The sequence below is a fragment of the Phaethon lepturus genome, unplaced genomic scaffold (assembly GCF_000687285.1).
Source record: "Phaethon lepturus isolate BGI_N335 unplaced genomic scaffold, ASM68728v1 scaffold12754, whole genome shotgun sequence".
NCBI lineage: Eukaryota > Metazoa > Chordata > Aves > Phaethontiformes > Phaethontidae > Phaethon > Phaethon lepturus.
The window spans coordinates 95,959-112,050 of record NW_010537037.1 but is presented as its reverse complement, the minus strand read 5'-3'; the positions used below and the strand labels follow the sequence as shown (position 1 = coordinate 112,050).

Genomic DNA, 16,092 nt, shown 5'->3' with positions numbered 1-16,092 from the left:
CTTTTCTTTGCTGTAAAAGGTATGTTTGTTTTGTTTCACAATGGCTTTGTTTGCTTCTTTATTTTTACCTTCAGGCTCTTAGGACAACCTAATAAACGATTTAAAATTTTGGAAGAGCAGAAACCAGTGCAGACGTTGAACTACCTTGACCCCTTGCCTCTACTACAACAGCCTGGAGAAGGCTTGGGAGATGCTAGTGATCCTTACACTTTTGAAGATGGTGATATAAAGTACAGCTTCACTGGCAATAAAAAATGCAAACTTGGGGCTGAGAAAGATCCTTTGAAAAAGAACAAGGTAACATGTAAATCCAGAGTCTTTATCATGAACGTTCTTATTGGACTACAGTGCTGTAGCACAGTATTTGCTCTACAGGTCTCAGGAACACCAAAGCCTGTTCCACAGATCAAAATCGGAAAGATTATGTATTTCTTTCCTGCACTGGCTCACAGGAGAAAACTTCATTTCACTGTGGTGTTTTTGAACTGGTACTTGCTGGCATTCCTCTGAACCTCTTTGTGTATGAAAACACTGCTGTTGCAAGAATACTTCCTGTTTACATATATTCAGCTTGACCAGCAGCAGCTTCCATATTTAAGCTAAGAAATAAAATATTTTGAGCCTCATATTCACTTGTAGAGATGAAAGAATTTGCTGGGTGCTTTTTTTGGTGTGGTGGTTTTTTTTTTTCCTTCCTTGCTTCAGCTTGACACATCACCTCACTGCAAAGCTCTGATCTCTCCAGCCCAAGCTTATTTTTCTTCCCTTGGGCAAAATTAGTGTAGCTTTCTGCTGAGAGATTTGTGGCAGGGACGCTATATTGGTTTGAACATTTCCTTAGAGTGTTCTTCCATATGTGAAAGAAAACAATTTGATCACCATTCTTTGGTTGTCACCTGCCTGGTATGCATGATACTTCTTTATGTATCTTATCTATTTTGGGGCTGTTTCATTGTCTGGCTGCTCACTCATTTGGTCTTGTAGGGTTAGCCACCACACTTAAAATTCTAGAAGATGTATTTTCTAGAGAAATTAGGGTGGCTAATTATGTGTACTGGCTATCAAATTTAACTGATGTGTATGGAATCCTTTGTAGATCGTACACAATATTACTTCATGTTTTTCCTGATACGTAGGTAAACAGCAGGCAGCTGTGTTCTTTTACCTTCTTAAAATGTTTTTTGCTTCTCAAAGCATTGAATCAAGAGCCCCGAGTTTGGCTTGACATAGGAAACCAGTTGTTCTTACTTAGCTTATATTAATATCCATTAAAACTCTTGGATTTTTTTGTATAGTCAGAAGATGGAATTGGTACCAAGGAAATCCCCACAACGGGTCATTCTACACCAGTTCCTGATGGAAAAGATGCCATGTCTATTTTCAGTTCTGCTCCTAAGACTGGTAAGTAAAAGCTCTTTAATTCACTCTGCAAAGCAAAACTACTCAAAGCTATGCAATAAAATCTGAATTCTGAACATTTTACAGTAACATGAGAGGTATAGCTAGCTCCTGAGATGGACAAAACTTAATTCTGCCTGTCCTTTTTATAATACAATTTTTTTATTCGTAGAATATTGAAGTTGAGCAGTAGCTACCTTCATTCTTTCCTCCTGATTGACCTTTGGTGCTTGCTTAAAACTTGACTGCAAGGCTATTTCTAGGCTACATCATAAGAAAAGAGGCCTCTGATTCTTGCTTGTCCCCTGTTTAGAGTGAGAATTGAAATTGGAAAAAGGTGATTTTGTGTTTCTTGACTTTGCTCCCATTTTTCACGTGTTTTTCCCTTATGATAGATACTCGTCAAGACAATGCTGCAGGTCGAGCAGGCTCTGGTAGCCTCACACAGGTGACGGATCTGGCTCCATCGCTTCATGATCTAGATAATATCTTCGATAATTCAGATGAAGATGAGCTTGGTGTAAGTCTTTGTAGGACTGAGGGTTCTGTAGATTTAAACCTCAGCCAAAAAAAAAAAAAAAAGGAGGGGTATGGAATCCTAGTGGGGAATGATTATCCCTAATAGATAGGAGAGTTTCCAGGTAGGCAGGCTTGTATTTTAATTAGGAAGAATTGCTAGCAAAGAGAGGTGTCCTTTCAGGGCATCCATCAGAGAGAGAAATCACTGTGTATAATTCAGGAATATTGGGAGCTCCCTTAGGTACCATCAAAGCTTGTGTTGGCTGATGGTTTTTCAGTCATCAAGGGAACCTGTATACAACTAACTTGCTGACTCAATCATTGCATAAGCAGACTATAAGAATAATTCCTAGGTAAAGCAATGTAATAGCTTTATAAATGCATTACATTTAGTTTCGTGTCCTTAGCTTTTGTCAATATTTTGTGTTTGTTTCTGAGAGTTATGGAAGAGACTCTAGTTCATTAACTGGTGATTTGTCCTTTTACCTTGTCTGAGAAGCTGCCCAAAGGAAAATAAATTCAACCTTACTGAATTTCAGTAATTTCTCTGAAGCATGTTTCTTTCTATTCCTACAAGCAGTTTATTTCAGTAAAAAGAGGAATAACTGCTGAATATTAGGAAATAGAAAAGGAAGAGCAAATTTGCATCAATTACAAGGAAAAAAAAAATCAATGGAAATGCAAAGATTTTAATAATTACTATTTTTAAGCCTAATCTAATATAGCCATAATGATACAGAAGGTGATTCTAAACTGGCTGATAGTAGACAATAGGGTTTAAAAGTCTAATGTGTGGTCCTTTTCAAGTACACAAATTTATTTACCACTTCTCCCTGTTCTGTGGTTCCACACAAACTGCACCTAAGATGTCGTAGTTAATATTGAAATCTACTAGAGGACTGTTCTGTCAAAATAAAAAATTACCTTTTTCTGTAAAGTTGGCCTGGACAGACCTAGTGTTCTTCTTGTCTTAAAAGTTGTGTGCGTTGAGCTGTCCCCTGTGGCAGTCTGTTTATGGCAGTCTTACTCTCAGTGTTGTGTTCTCATTGTTATCTTAGAGTGGTCGCATTAATTTCAAGCTCTGTGTTGGTGATAGCATTTTCAATATAATTTGTGTGCATATAGATATGTGTATGTATCTATGTGTATATCTATATATGGGGGGGGTGTATAGACAGGCAGATATTTCAGAGACTTTGTTTTGGTTTGTTTTAGTGTTGAAAGAGAGGAAAAAGAAATCCAGATTTCTTGGGGGGAGCGTGTGGGACAGTAGAAAAGTACACATTTTTCTTTCTTGTGAAATCTCATTCAGAGAGTTTTCAGAATTTGTAATGGATTATGAATTCTAATATTCTTTGGGGTTTTTTTAATATGTTATATGACTATTCTGCTTCTAGGCTGTATCACCAGCTCTTCGATCATCAAAAATGCCCACAGTGGGGTCTGAGGAACGCCCCGTAGGGAAGGATGGTAGAACAGCAGTACCTTACCCGCCAAGTAAGTAGCAACGACTGATTACTACTTTGTTGACAGTTAAAATCTACAGCTACCATACTGCCTTTTTGTAGGAGGCTTCTAATGTCACTTTTTCAGGACTAAGAGGTAGCGTCCTTATTTTGTTCTATGATTCCCAGATGCCAATGTTAAAAGAGGATAAGCAGATTTTAATGAAAGGAGTGGATGGTAATATAGACATATTTTTTGAATGTGCCTACTGAGATTTGAGGTGCTCTTCTTTTAACATTATTGTCTTAGATTGGAAGTATGGAAGGGTTTTGTTACAAATCTTCATTTAGAAGCTCTCTCCTCTGTTCTCAATTCAGCATTAAACCTCAGTTAGTCACACTATTACCATAAGTATAAGTCATTCTTCTTTTTTAAAGAATTTAAAGCTATGACTTACCAATTGGCCAATATGGTGCATCCTGTCTTGGAAGAAAATTGCATTCAGCATGCCACAAATTCAGACTAAAATCGCTTTCAGGGTTTAATCTAGATGTGGAAGTACATGATTAAAATCAAAGAACTAGTTCTAGCTGAAGACACATTGTAAACCTTTTACAGATGGTTATGAAGTGATGCTTGTGCAGGCACTTGCTACACATGTACGAGGAAGGCTACAGGAGTCCAGGAAACTTGGAATTTAAATTTAGTGTTAGTATAGTTTTGCATTATTAATATAGGTGGCACTCCTCTTGAGATGAAAGAGGAACATGTATATGTATGTGTGAGTGGAGGAAGGTGAGAATTTTTGGGATAATACCAACCAATCAAGTTGTGAATTACAAATTACTTAGTTGTGAGGAGGAAGACTGATTTTTGTGGCCGCCATAGGCAGAAATCAAATCTCTCTGCAAATCATTCTTTAATGCCTTCTCATTAACTTTAGCTGGTAATGAGAACAAATTGAGGAGAAGAAAAAAAAACAGTCTGAAGGAGATGAGTCAGAGTTTTATGGACCCATAAAAGCTGTGCTGATTTACTCAAATGTAGAAGTCTGAAGTGTACAGAGATTGGATTTTGACAGGTTTAGTTGATCCATAGCTTTTTAAAATATGCAAAGCTTTTTCAAGCATGACACACATGAAAATGAATAATGATAGTTAGCCTGTTGCTGTAAGGTTGGGGGATTTTTTGTAATTAAACTTTTTTATGAATCTGCACTGCAGAATTTTGCTAACTGGAGTGAGCTTGAATGTGAGAAAATGATACACTATAGAGCGGTATGAAATAAGTAAAATAGATACACTCCATTTCTGTTTTGTAGCTGTCCCCTTGACACCAGCTGTCAAGCCATAACAGTATCTGCAGGGATCTGAAATGTCTTGTACAGCATAATAAAGTCCTACTGACTACATTTCATTTTAACCTTCCTTCCTCTCTCCCTTTCCCCAATTTCTAAAGCACAGTTCTCTCTGTTGAAAAACAGAGGCAGTAGCTAATCCAGCTGGCATCCTGAAGATCGTATTTCATACTAGTATTGGGTGAAAAATAGGTTTTTTCGTTCTACTGAACATGTTTTCAACATTTATTTATCCTATCAGGACAAGAGTAAGGTCTTTTAAAATTCCAATTCAAAGCCTGAGAAGGAGCGGAGGAAAAAAATGAGCCGAGTGGCAATAATTCATAGCCCATTATTTACTGCTCCAGGTAGCGAAAGACTTTGGGTTCGGCTTTGACTGTTATGACCAACTCAAGTCCATTTGAGAGGACTATTTGAGTAGTTTCACTTTGGCTAAAGAATTTAAATGGACTGTCTGTCTTATCTCTGTGCACAAAAAGAATGAAATTCAGGTTTTGGCTCTGTTAAGGCAGAGTGGAGACAGATGTTGAGGCTGCAGCATCCTACAAAAATGTATTGCTAGTGTATGTATTAGTATATGGATATATAATTTTAATTCCACCACTTATTTCTGTCTTTCTCAATTAGTTTTTGAGTGTGGTACTATGTTCCACCAGTTTGGATTTCCACAACGCAGTGTTTCCCAGTCAGAAATCCATCTGTATTTATTTATGAATTTTCCATAATCTTTAGGCTGCAAAAACTATTGAATAAAAGTATGTCCGTGTGTCCTGTCAACTCAAGTTGGATGTATGAATAGGAATGGAAATGGAATTGGACATTTAGTCTGTTAGGAAAAAACATTTCAGAAGAAACACTGATGGGAATTTACCCTTCTCGACTTTGAGTACTTTAACAATGAATTCACCAGAGTGATGGCTATGTCCAGAGAACATCTGTCCTCATTCAAGTCAGGAGAAGATAGCATATATTCTGAATGTTAAGCAAAATAAATATGTAAGCTTGGCGCTGGAAGGTGAAGGAATGTAGCTGGGGAGAAAATACAAGACTTAATTCTGATTTTTGTTTGATTGCGTTATACTTTTTTAAGCATTTCTGTTGGGGGGGGGGTTGTTTGGTTTGCTTAAAGAAGAAAAATACACAACGGGTGATTACATTACATTCGTTTACTGAGAATTTAGGGGTTTTCCTGGCTTAATGTCTTGTGATGCAAAATAATAATTTTGTGGCTTCCTCTACCACTTGTCACTTTTGGATGCCTGGCAGTCTGATTCTTAAGCAAAATTGCCTATGTTTGTGTTAGCAACAGTAGCCTATCTTCTCTTCATGAGTTATGTCGCTATGGACCAAATGAGACTACAGTGACAGTATGTCAGTGGAAAAATGCAGCTAAGTGCACACTAATTCCAAAAGCCTCCCATTTTAGGACTTTATCAGCTCTAAAAAAGGGAAGAAACTACTCTGTATCTCCTTAGTAACAGTTGCTGGGGTGAACTTTGCATTAATGTCAATTAATCTCTTCTATTATGAAACTTGTTGTTGTTAGAATTGTACATAGAATTTTTGCATCTACCAGTTTGTTGTTTCTGCTAAACAATAAGCTTGGAAAAATATCCCTAGGAATTTATCCCTTGGAGTTAACTTTTTGTCTAGATTTGTACTGGTGTCGGAACTCTAGTAGTCTGTAGGATTTTTGCTAGGTTTTAACTGCTGAAATACGAGCTAGTATCGAGTTGGTCTCTTCTGTTTTATTGGATATCCTTGAGAGTTTATATTTTAATGATTAACAGTGTGTTATTTCATCATGTTTAGCTGTGGCAGATCTCCAAAGGATGTTCCCAACACCACCTTCTTTAGAACAACACCCTGCCTTCTCCCCAGTAATGAGTTACAAAGATGGAATAAGTTCAGAGACTGTGACTACCTTGGGAATGATGGAAAGTCCCATGGTCAACATGGTTCCCACACAGCTTGCTGAGTTTAAAATGGAGGTGGAAGATGGATTAGGTAGCCCTAAACCTGAAGAAATTAAGGTAACATGCCAAAGACGTGGTATTTTTATAATCTCATCTATGTCTGTTTTGATTCTTATAAATGAGTCACATGTTGTGTGTGTAGACTACTTTAACAAATGTGAATGGATCCATATAAAGTACATACCAGTCTTTAGTTGGGAAAAAAGTTCTTCTCTAGTAAAAGAGCTTTTTAATTGTTTCCCTGATTTTAACTATAGGTATTTTTCTTCTCGTAATTGTATGTTTGTAATGTTTTTGGGTGTTCTCAGGAAACAGCCAATACTGTATGTGAAATGAGCCCTATGCCTAACAGAAAGAATGTACGTATTTGAAAAAGCGTCATACTTGGGATTAAGTAGCTGCTAAATGATTTATTTCTTCAGATAATTTTTCTGTAGCACCTTTTATGTAGAGCCACTCCTTGCTGCCAGTCTCTGGGGATGCAGCTAGGATAAAATCGTGCATGTAGAAAGGCTGCCTTTTTCTCTCTGAAATGTTGCCTTTTTTGGTTAGGGTTGAAAATCTCTGAGAAAGCCCAGGGGTTGAACTTGCTCTGTTTCTTCTTCAGCTGATGTTACTTCACAAGTTTTAAGGCCAGATGGGACCATTCTTATCTGACTTTCTGTATAACACAGGTCAGGTAATGTCACATAGTTACTCCTATATTGAGTCCTATAGTGTATCTGAGTAAAGAACTATTTTTAAATGGGGACTCTGCTGCTGGGTACTAGTACTCACTTCCCCAACTTTACATATCAAGATGTATCCATTTTTCCATAGCATCACATAAAAGGACTTAACATAAGCACCTAGCTGTGTACATTGATTTGTATTTCATTGTTCCATCTTTAGCACAGGTTCAGAGGTAGGTTAAAATCATTCTGCTTGCTTGTGTGTATTCTGCATTACTTAAGCTTTTGGGCCAATTTTTGTCACTTTTGTCAGAAGTTATCGTTATCATATTTCCATGCATATAGTGTGAGGGTGGCTTTTTAATTTAAAAATGCACATTTCTTTGTAGAAATACACATCACCTTGTTCTGCAGTAAGTTCATTTGTACACAGGTAATAGAGCGAGATACACGCTATAACTCTGTCTTCCTGGTAGTCCCCAACCCTTGATTTTACAGCCTAATTCTTCTCCTTCAGACCCACCCTGTCCCTAATCTGCCACAGCCTGTTCCTTCTATATCAGCAGCCATTTCCTTCCCCAACACCACCTCCTTCCCTCTCATTTTGTGCTCCTGTGAACGCTGGAATTAACTGAAGGCTTGTAACAGCATTTGCATTGCTGAGAGAGGTAGCTATACACGGAAAGATAGAGCACTTGCAGTTGCTTGGGCAAGAAGTGGCTATATATCAATATGAGAATACTGATATATAAATTTATCTTAATGTAAGTGATTTAGTTCGCTAAGAATTAGTAAATTTTCCTGCACGGCAGTAATAGTATACCTTAAGCAGACTGGAAGTAAAGCACAGGCTGACTCTCTCCATAAGAGCATTCAGTTTTGTCCCTGAGGCAGGAGGAAGTCCCTGTCCCTGGGGGAGAAGTAAGAGGGCTTGTTGCATTTGGAGATTGTGTCTTCTCAGACCCAGGAGTTACCAGCTCACAGGGCTGCGAATTAAGCTGACAGCTGTGCAGGGGCTGAGCTGGTAGAGAGCTTTAACGATTCTGTTGAGAAGGAGAGACTTTGCAGAAGTGTAAGTGAGTTGGTTATCAGTGCGTCCCTCGTGAAGACAGTAACCACTAGGTTAAGCTACTGCAACATCTCTTCCTCCTTCTGTCCTAACTTCGTAACTTGAAGGCGTGATGAGAAAAGGCACCATCTTAGCGGCTTTACTGAGATACAGTTGTCCATTTACCTTGTATAGTTCATGTATCTGCCAATTTTTGTACTATTGGAGAAGTCTGAAATAAGTTTTTTTGTAAGATTTATAAGACTTTGCCTTGCCACGGACCTTGGTGGTTTTTTTTTTTTTCCTTCTGTTTGTGCAGTAAACCATGTGCTTTAAGAATAGGATGATTTGGGCCTGGAAAAAAAAAAATCTGTATTGGAATTTGTTGAGCTGAAAGTTTTTGAGTGGGAACAGATTTTAGGGCGTCATTGATACTGAAGATACTTTAATCTCCCTCACAACTGTTTTAGGAGTATTAAAATACATATTTTAATTCTGCCCAATAACATTTCCAACAGCACAGTTTACTTGCTTTTAAGTGTGTCACACCTGCTCATATACACCAGTGGGGGAATCAAGCACCTAAACCCATTGCTAATCATTCTGAGAACATGTAAGTAGATTTCTTGTGCTGAGTATTCACCAGCTGAAGATAGTAATCCACACATTTCTCATCTCTCAATGCTTTACACGGTGCAAGGGAAAAATGCAAAGATCTAATGAGATGTTAAATGCTGAAATTCTGAGAGAGACTACTGTTACTATTTTAATAATGATTTTTACTTTGCAGTAGTGCCTCAAAAGGACTAGCTCTTTTCTTCTGAAAGAAACTTGGAATAGCTCTAGAAACTCTGGCTGAAGTTCTTGTCATCATTCTCTGCAAACAAGCATGACAGTCAGTGAAAGTCCAGTTTGACTGGACTTCACTTATATTAATATTTTGTTTACTAGATTGTTTATATATTTATATTTAATACTAGACTTATATTTAATATTTGGCATGTGTAAAGTGCACGCTGTTACTACTTGGATGATATTAACCCCCAGCGTGGGGGTTATTCAGAGAGGCTGACTTAAGGCATCTAAGGTTTCTTCACACTGTGACTTGGCCTCTCTCTCCATTGTCAGTGTAGAAGTCTTGCAAAGATCTGTCTTCTAAGTGCCTAAATGAGGTGCTTGAAGCTAGGTAGTATGAAAATTTCATAGTACACTATTCACTTTTCAGACATAGATTGTCCTAAATGAGTCTAATCTAATTGTGAAATCCACTGACGTTAAAGTTGTATAGCATCTCAGTGTAACAAGGAGCCTCAGCTGAGTTTCCTTGAAGGAGCTGCTCTTGAATGTTTTGTAGAATTAATAAATATACTTGATTTTGGAAAAAATGCAGTTGTAGAGGGTTCAAACAGTACAATAGGTTTTAATTAAGTATCTAAATATAAAGAGCAACCTTACCATATTGTTGTAAACAACGTCACTTGGATGTTACAGGATTTTTCGTACGTGCACAAAGTTCCATCATTTCAACCTTTTGTGGGCTCCTCTGTATTTGCTCCACTGAAGATACTGCCAAGCCAGTGCCTCCTACCTCTGAAGATACCGGATGCCTGCATTTTCAGGCCTTCTTGGGCTGTTCCTCCTAAAATTGAACAACTTCCTTTGCCGCCTGCAGCCACTTTCATTAGAGATGGCTACAAGTAAGTACAGTCTTGTAGGAAATTAGTCTGTCATGCCCATACCTAAAGTGGCTCGTTAATTAAAATGTTTGCATGTATTAACAGTGTTGTGCTATGCACCAGAACCATAAAATATCCTGCAAATGTATTTTAAACCGTTTAAATTTGTCATTGTCTCAGATCAATAAAGTTCTGACAGTAGGAACGTTTAAATTAAAAAGAGCTTTTGGAAATCGGTGCTGTTACAATAGGTGTCCACTACATTTGTAGCGCTTTTAGAAGAACAGGAACATGTGGTACTTGAATTAATTGGAACTTCTCATACAGGAAGATATTGTAACTCAACATAAACCAGAAGTGTTAAGGAATAAAATTAATGCACTTAACCTCTCACGTCGTTGTCCTCCCATTTCAGTGTCCATGTTCTCTGGCCTACAGTTAGGCTCCCTTCTTGTTTGTACTTGTGTATTCAGTTTGAGCTTCAGTCTGATGATACCTGATCCTGATGACACCAGTTTGCCTCCTGAGGGCTCTTAAAATTTTGAGTGGGCCTGTGACAGCTCTCTTCTCCGTGTTCTCCTGTTAGCTCTTCTGAGTTCTTGTGATTTAACCCGAATGGGTCATGTACGGAGCTGCTAACTAGGCAGATGCTGATCAGATTTGTCTTATCCTCCCCCTTCTAAATGCTAAAAGAAAAGATGCCAAGTCTCTCTTGAGTATGAGAGTGCTGTGACCTATAAGCAAAGACTGCTATTAAATTTAAAAGCTTGTATTCCTTACTCAGTTCTCAGAAATTAGCAATGTTTATGGAAGAAATTCATTGCTGGAGATTTTGAAAGCTTTCAAGAACTTGTACCATTATATTCATAAGACCTCTTAAAAGGTATAATAATAGTACAGAGGTCTCCTAGTGCAGGGCATTCATTTCTAGAGGAAGTACCCTGTATCTTTAAATCAGTCTGTAAATCCTTTAAATCAGTCCTTTTCCAGCTCCAAAGGATCCTTCAGTGTTCTCAAAAGAACTGCAAAAAAGGAATAGTAAAACCTTCATAGTGCCTAGGGAGCAATTTAATTCTCAGGTTTTTTTCATAATAGTAACTGATTCACCAGGCTTGAGCTGCTTATTAATTTCAGGTATTTGGTGGTGGGGGGGAAAAAAACCTTTCATTTTCAATATAATCCAATTAGAGTGAAGATTATTACTGCAGGCTTCCGACAGAGCGGTGATTGCCAATCATGGTTTCTAGGTCAACTTTTCTTATTAGTCTGAGGCATTCAGTATGCTTTGGATTCAGAACTCCTTCAAACCTTTGTTCATTTTTTTCCCCTCTCATGCTTTGAGTTGGACATACATCAGTTTAAGGTAATAAAGTGATTCTAAGGAACAAGGTCTTCATTATTTTCCTTTTCAAGTCACTAATGATATGTGAACATTAAAATAGTACTCTTTTAAATACACAAAATACACAGCAAGAAGAGACAAACATGAAAAAACCTGTTTCCCCTCCTTTATCAAGAGACTTATTGAGTTCTTACACCTTTTCCTTGCCCTAATATGCAATGAACACATTTCAAGAAAAGTGAGCAGCTTATTAGCAACATGGAAAGAGAAAAGTTAAGTAAAGATCTTACTCTTTTGATTGACCCATGTTAACGGTTTCTTGATATGAGTCATTCCAGAGAGAAGACAGATCTCACAGGAATGCACCATGGGCTGTTCTTTGGTCACTTGAATTTGGCAAAAAATCACAAAAACAGAGTAATAAAAACCAATCATGAGAGGAGATGACCCAAAATTATGATTCTTAGCTTTACTGGACTAAGAGTTTTAATGGAATGTGTCATATTGTGCTGTAGACTGTGTAATCCTAAGTGACTACTTGCATTTATTTATAGTATCTCAAAAACTGTTACGATTACATACCGCCATGAGGTAACATCGTAAGTGCCACATGTGTGACTTCTGACAGCTATTTAAAGCAATAATTTCTAAAATAAAGTAAGCTTTCTATGCCTCTGAAATACTGTCTTCATTTCTGCTAATGTATATCTCTTCACAGATAATTGTGTTTAAAACATGTACAATTCTTTCTCTTTCCCCTGAAGGAGTTACAAAAATCCTAAAATCTTAACCTGATAATTCATCCAGAGATTCTTCTCAAGAGCATTTGAGTTTTAGGCCATGGGCATAATCTTTAGGAGAGGGCTGTGTGCCTGAGACGATGCCTTTTTATTATACTGATAGGAAGCAACAGTGTTCATGGTGAGAATTATAATTTTAGTTGAGACATGAGTAAAAGGTTATGAGCAGAATGCCTGAAGGTGTTCCTTCTTTAGTACAGTTACAACGAATCCTTTCAGTTTTCACCATCTCCTTGTATTTAAAAATAAGTCTTGATAAAATCAGTCTTCACAACCAACCAGTTTGTGATGGCATTTGACTCTGTTCTTCATTTCTTTTTCATAGCAATGTGCCTAGTGTTGGGAGTTTGGCTGACCAAGACTATCTTCAGATGAACACTCCTCAGATGAATACACCAGTGACGCTAAATAGTACTGCTCCGGCCAGCAACAGCGGAGCAGGAGTTCTGCCGTCACCAGCAACTCCCCGCTTCTCTGTCCCTACCCCACGCACTCCCAGGACCCCAAGGACTCCTAGAGGTGGGGGTACTGCGAGCGGTCAAGGATCTGTAAAGTATGACAGCACAGATCAAGGTTCACCTGCTTCTACCCCTTCTACAACACGGCCCCTTAATTCCGTGGAGCCAGCCACTGTTCAGCCCATCCCAGAAGCTCACAGCCTGTACGTCACCCTGATTCTTTCAGACTCTGTGTTGAACATCTTCAAAGACCGTAACTTTGATAGTTGTTGTATATGCGCCTGTAATATGAATATTAAAGGTGCAGATGTGGGATTATACATCCCAGATTCATCTAATGAGGATCAATACCGTTGCACCTGTGGCTTTAGTGCTATTATGAACCGCAAATTAGGTTACAACTCTGGGCTCTTCATTGAGGATGAGCTGGACATTTTTGGCAAGACCTCGGACATTGGCCAAGCTGCAGAAAGACGACTGATGATAAGTCAAAGCAACTTGATCTCTCAGATGGGAGAGGGAGCTAGAAGGACGCAGGAACCTCCAATGAGCCTCCTCCTCCTCCTCCAGAATCAGCACACACAGCCTTTCACATCTCTGAGCTGCTTGGATTATATGTCCTCCAACAATCGTCAGACGCTCCCATGTATGAACTGGAGTTACGACAGACTGCAGGCAGACAGTAATGACTCCTGGATAGAATGCTTCAATGCCCTCGAGCAAGGCAGGCAGTATGTGGACAACCCCACTGGTGGAAAAGTGGATGAAGCCCTAGTGAGAAGTGCCACTGTACATTCTTGGCCTCACAGCAATGGTATGGGTCAGAACAGAGCGGGGTTTTTTAACAGGGGAAAAAAAAAAAGTTATTTTCTTGGAGGTTTTTTTGTGACCGCTATAAATTCATTTGAAACTTGCTAATCGTGAGCCACTTAATCTTTATGTGGGAAATGAGATGCATAAAAATATCCTAGAGATAAAGTGGATTTCTGAAAGCTTTATAAGCTACATCTGAAGTACCAGTAATGCAGTTGTCCTTAGACTGCGTGGTCTAAATTGCATAAGAATCTGTGGAAGTTTGCAAATCTGAAGCAGAGATGTAAAACAAATTCAAGTGTTGAGGGGTGGGCAGAATTATGGCCCCTTGTTTTGGAGAAGGGTATAAGCAGTCAGCAGAAAAGAACAGCTCTGTACGAAAGTGTCACCATTTAAAAAATTTTCATTATAAAAAATGATTTCATAATGAAGTATTACTTGTTTATATGCTGAAAATGCTCTGACTTCTTATGAACTGAGCTGGACAACAGTAACATTGAAAGGTATGTGACAAGGACTATGAGGACAGCTTTATTTTAGTAATGTTTTCATAAACTACCACATAAAATGCCATTAATCTAATTAGAGTTGTACAGATTTTATGGGCATTTGAAGAGCAATACGAAGGAACGATAAACCAAAAATGTTGCCACCTCAAAATAATTCTTCCTGTTCCTCACTGAAAATGATGGATGCTCCTTTTTCATTTGCAGTATTGGATATCAGCATGCTCTCCTCCCAGGACGTGGTGCGCATGCTGCTGTCGCTACAGCCCTTTCTCCAGGATGCCATCCAGAAGAAGCGAACAGGAAGGACCTGGGAGAACATCCAGCACGTGCAGGGACCACTCACCTGGCAGCAGTTCCATAAGATGGCAGGACGGGGAACCTATGGTATAACGTTGTGTTATATGCCCACAGTTAAAGGCACAGTTTTCTAGAAATGTGCACTTTCTTCTGGAAATATGGTAGAACAAATGGGCTCTTCAGAGAGCTCTTCTTTTTTTGTTATTCCCCAAATGCCGTAAGAGGCATGTGAAGCACGTGCTTTAATAACGTAGTGGAGGTTTTGCCCTTCCAGATGATGAACATTTACAGAGTGCAGAAACACTGGGTGAGGATCAGACTCCCTATCTGCATCTGTGTTTTGGCTTGCACTGAAGCTAGCTGGCATATAAGTAACATGAAGAGAGGAGGCTGTTAAATTTGTACTGCATTAAAATGGGGAAGAGGGGCTTTCTGAGCTATACAAATGTACAAAAAGTGGGTATACTTTCTCCACAGAGAGGTTTGTTTGTTCTAAGGTTTCCCATAGTCTGAGTAAGAAGTTTCAGTTTAAGCATCTCCTGGTTTTAAGTGACACTTCTGGAAAACACAAATTACAGACAGATTTTGTATGCGCACATCTGCAAAATAATGACTGACCATTAAATATGCATTTCTCACCTGCAATTTATTTCAGCCTTAGCCGATGCAGTCTTGCTCTGTTTTTATTTTCCACAGTTCCATTGTGCTGTGCTTTGTTTTCTCTCTGTTGGTATTTGATGTATTGCAGCTTTCCTTTGCGGCCAGGACAACTTGTGGTAACTACAGTTCCTGTCTAAAGCCATTGTGCTTCATGAGGAGTACTTCTAATCTAGTAGTTTTTCTAGCATTTGTACCTTTAAGAGTTAGGATTTGCCAGTTGCTTCCAGAGAATAAAACCAAATTTGCCATATAGGAAGTAGTAGAGCCTTTGATAAAGATTCAGTAATTTTTTAGTGAATGTTGACTTTTTAGTAAAGCTGGACTATATTCTGCAAAAACTCTTGGGTATATTTTTGCTTGATATTTTCAACAGTATTTCTTCTAAGGAGCACAGCTTCTGGGAGATACCGTGATAAACTGGATGGTAATCCTCTCAGCTGTGACTGCAAGTGCTCTGCAGCACTTCCGACGGAAAGGAGCAGGAGGCAATTTTTACAATTATGATATCTTTGCTTAGTTTTATATACCTGGGAATAAGTTTGCCTAACCATTTTACTTAGCAATTTTGCACAGCCAGGTGGAGGTAGATGATGAACTGTAAAATCAGATTTTATGTATTCATGTTACTGCTTTTGATTGAATAGAAACTTGTGAGATGTGGTTATGGTTATGACATAGTAAAACCATGAGATTAAGCCTCGGGAAGGGCAATACATGTATTTACAGTATACGGAAAGATATTTTATTGCAACTTTCTAGGAAAGTTTAAATGGTGCTTGGATCGGCTCCCTCTACTTTGGCTGACTGAACTTTGATTTTTATGACATTTCTGAAGTACAATATAAATCTTTCTTCTCCTTTATTAAATACTTTTTCCCAAGGAAAAGGACTGTGGGAGAACACGGTTTTCAGGCATGATACAGCCTCGGTGTATGTTTCCACGCTATGGTCAAACTTCTAGGAAACTCGGCATGGCAAGGGATTAGCAATTTCCAATATTCCTGTAAAAGAACCCACTTCCTGGTACATTAGAGAACCCACTCCGGTTAAACCAGCTATTTTAACACTTTTTCTTTCTCTTTTTCTCTTTGAAGGCTCTGAGGAATCTCCTGAGCCTCTTCC

General features: G+C 38.5%; 1 protein-coding gene across 1 annotated transcript in view; it reads left to right on the top strand.

Moving 5' to 3' along the window:
• The window catches only part of MED13L (mediator complex subunit 13-like), a 108,125-nt gene that overhangs the window by 66,689 nt on the left and 25,344 nt on the right, over positions 1 to 16,092 (top strand). Inside the window, exons 10-18 of the mRNA XM_010286357.1 lie at positions 75 to 297; positions 1,296 to 1,401; positions 1,794 to 1,918; positions 3,315 to 3,414; positions 6,533 to 6,753; positions 9,907 to 10,112; positions 12,559 to 13,505; positions 14,218 to 14,397; positions 16,065 to 16,088. Coding sequence (XP_010284659.1) covers positions 75 to 297; positions 1,296 to 1,401; positions 1,794 to 1,918; positions 3,315 to 3,414; positions 6,533 to 6,753; positions 9,907 to 10,112; positions 12,559 to 13,505; positions 14,218 to 14,397; positions 16,065 to 16,088 — 2,132 coding nt within the window. The remainder of the gene's footprint in view (positions 1 to 74; positions 298 to 1,295; positions 1,402 to 1,793; positions 1,919 to 3,314; positions 3,415 to 6,532; positions 6,754 to 9,906; positions 10,113 to 12,558; positions 13,506 to 14,217; positions 14,398 to 16,064; positions 16,089 to 16,092) is intronic.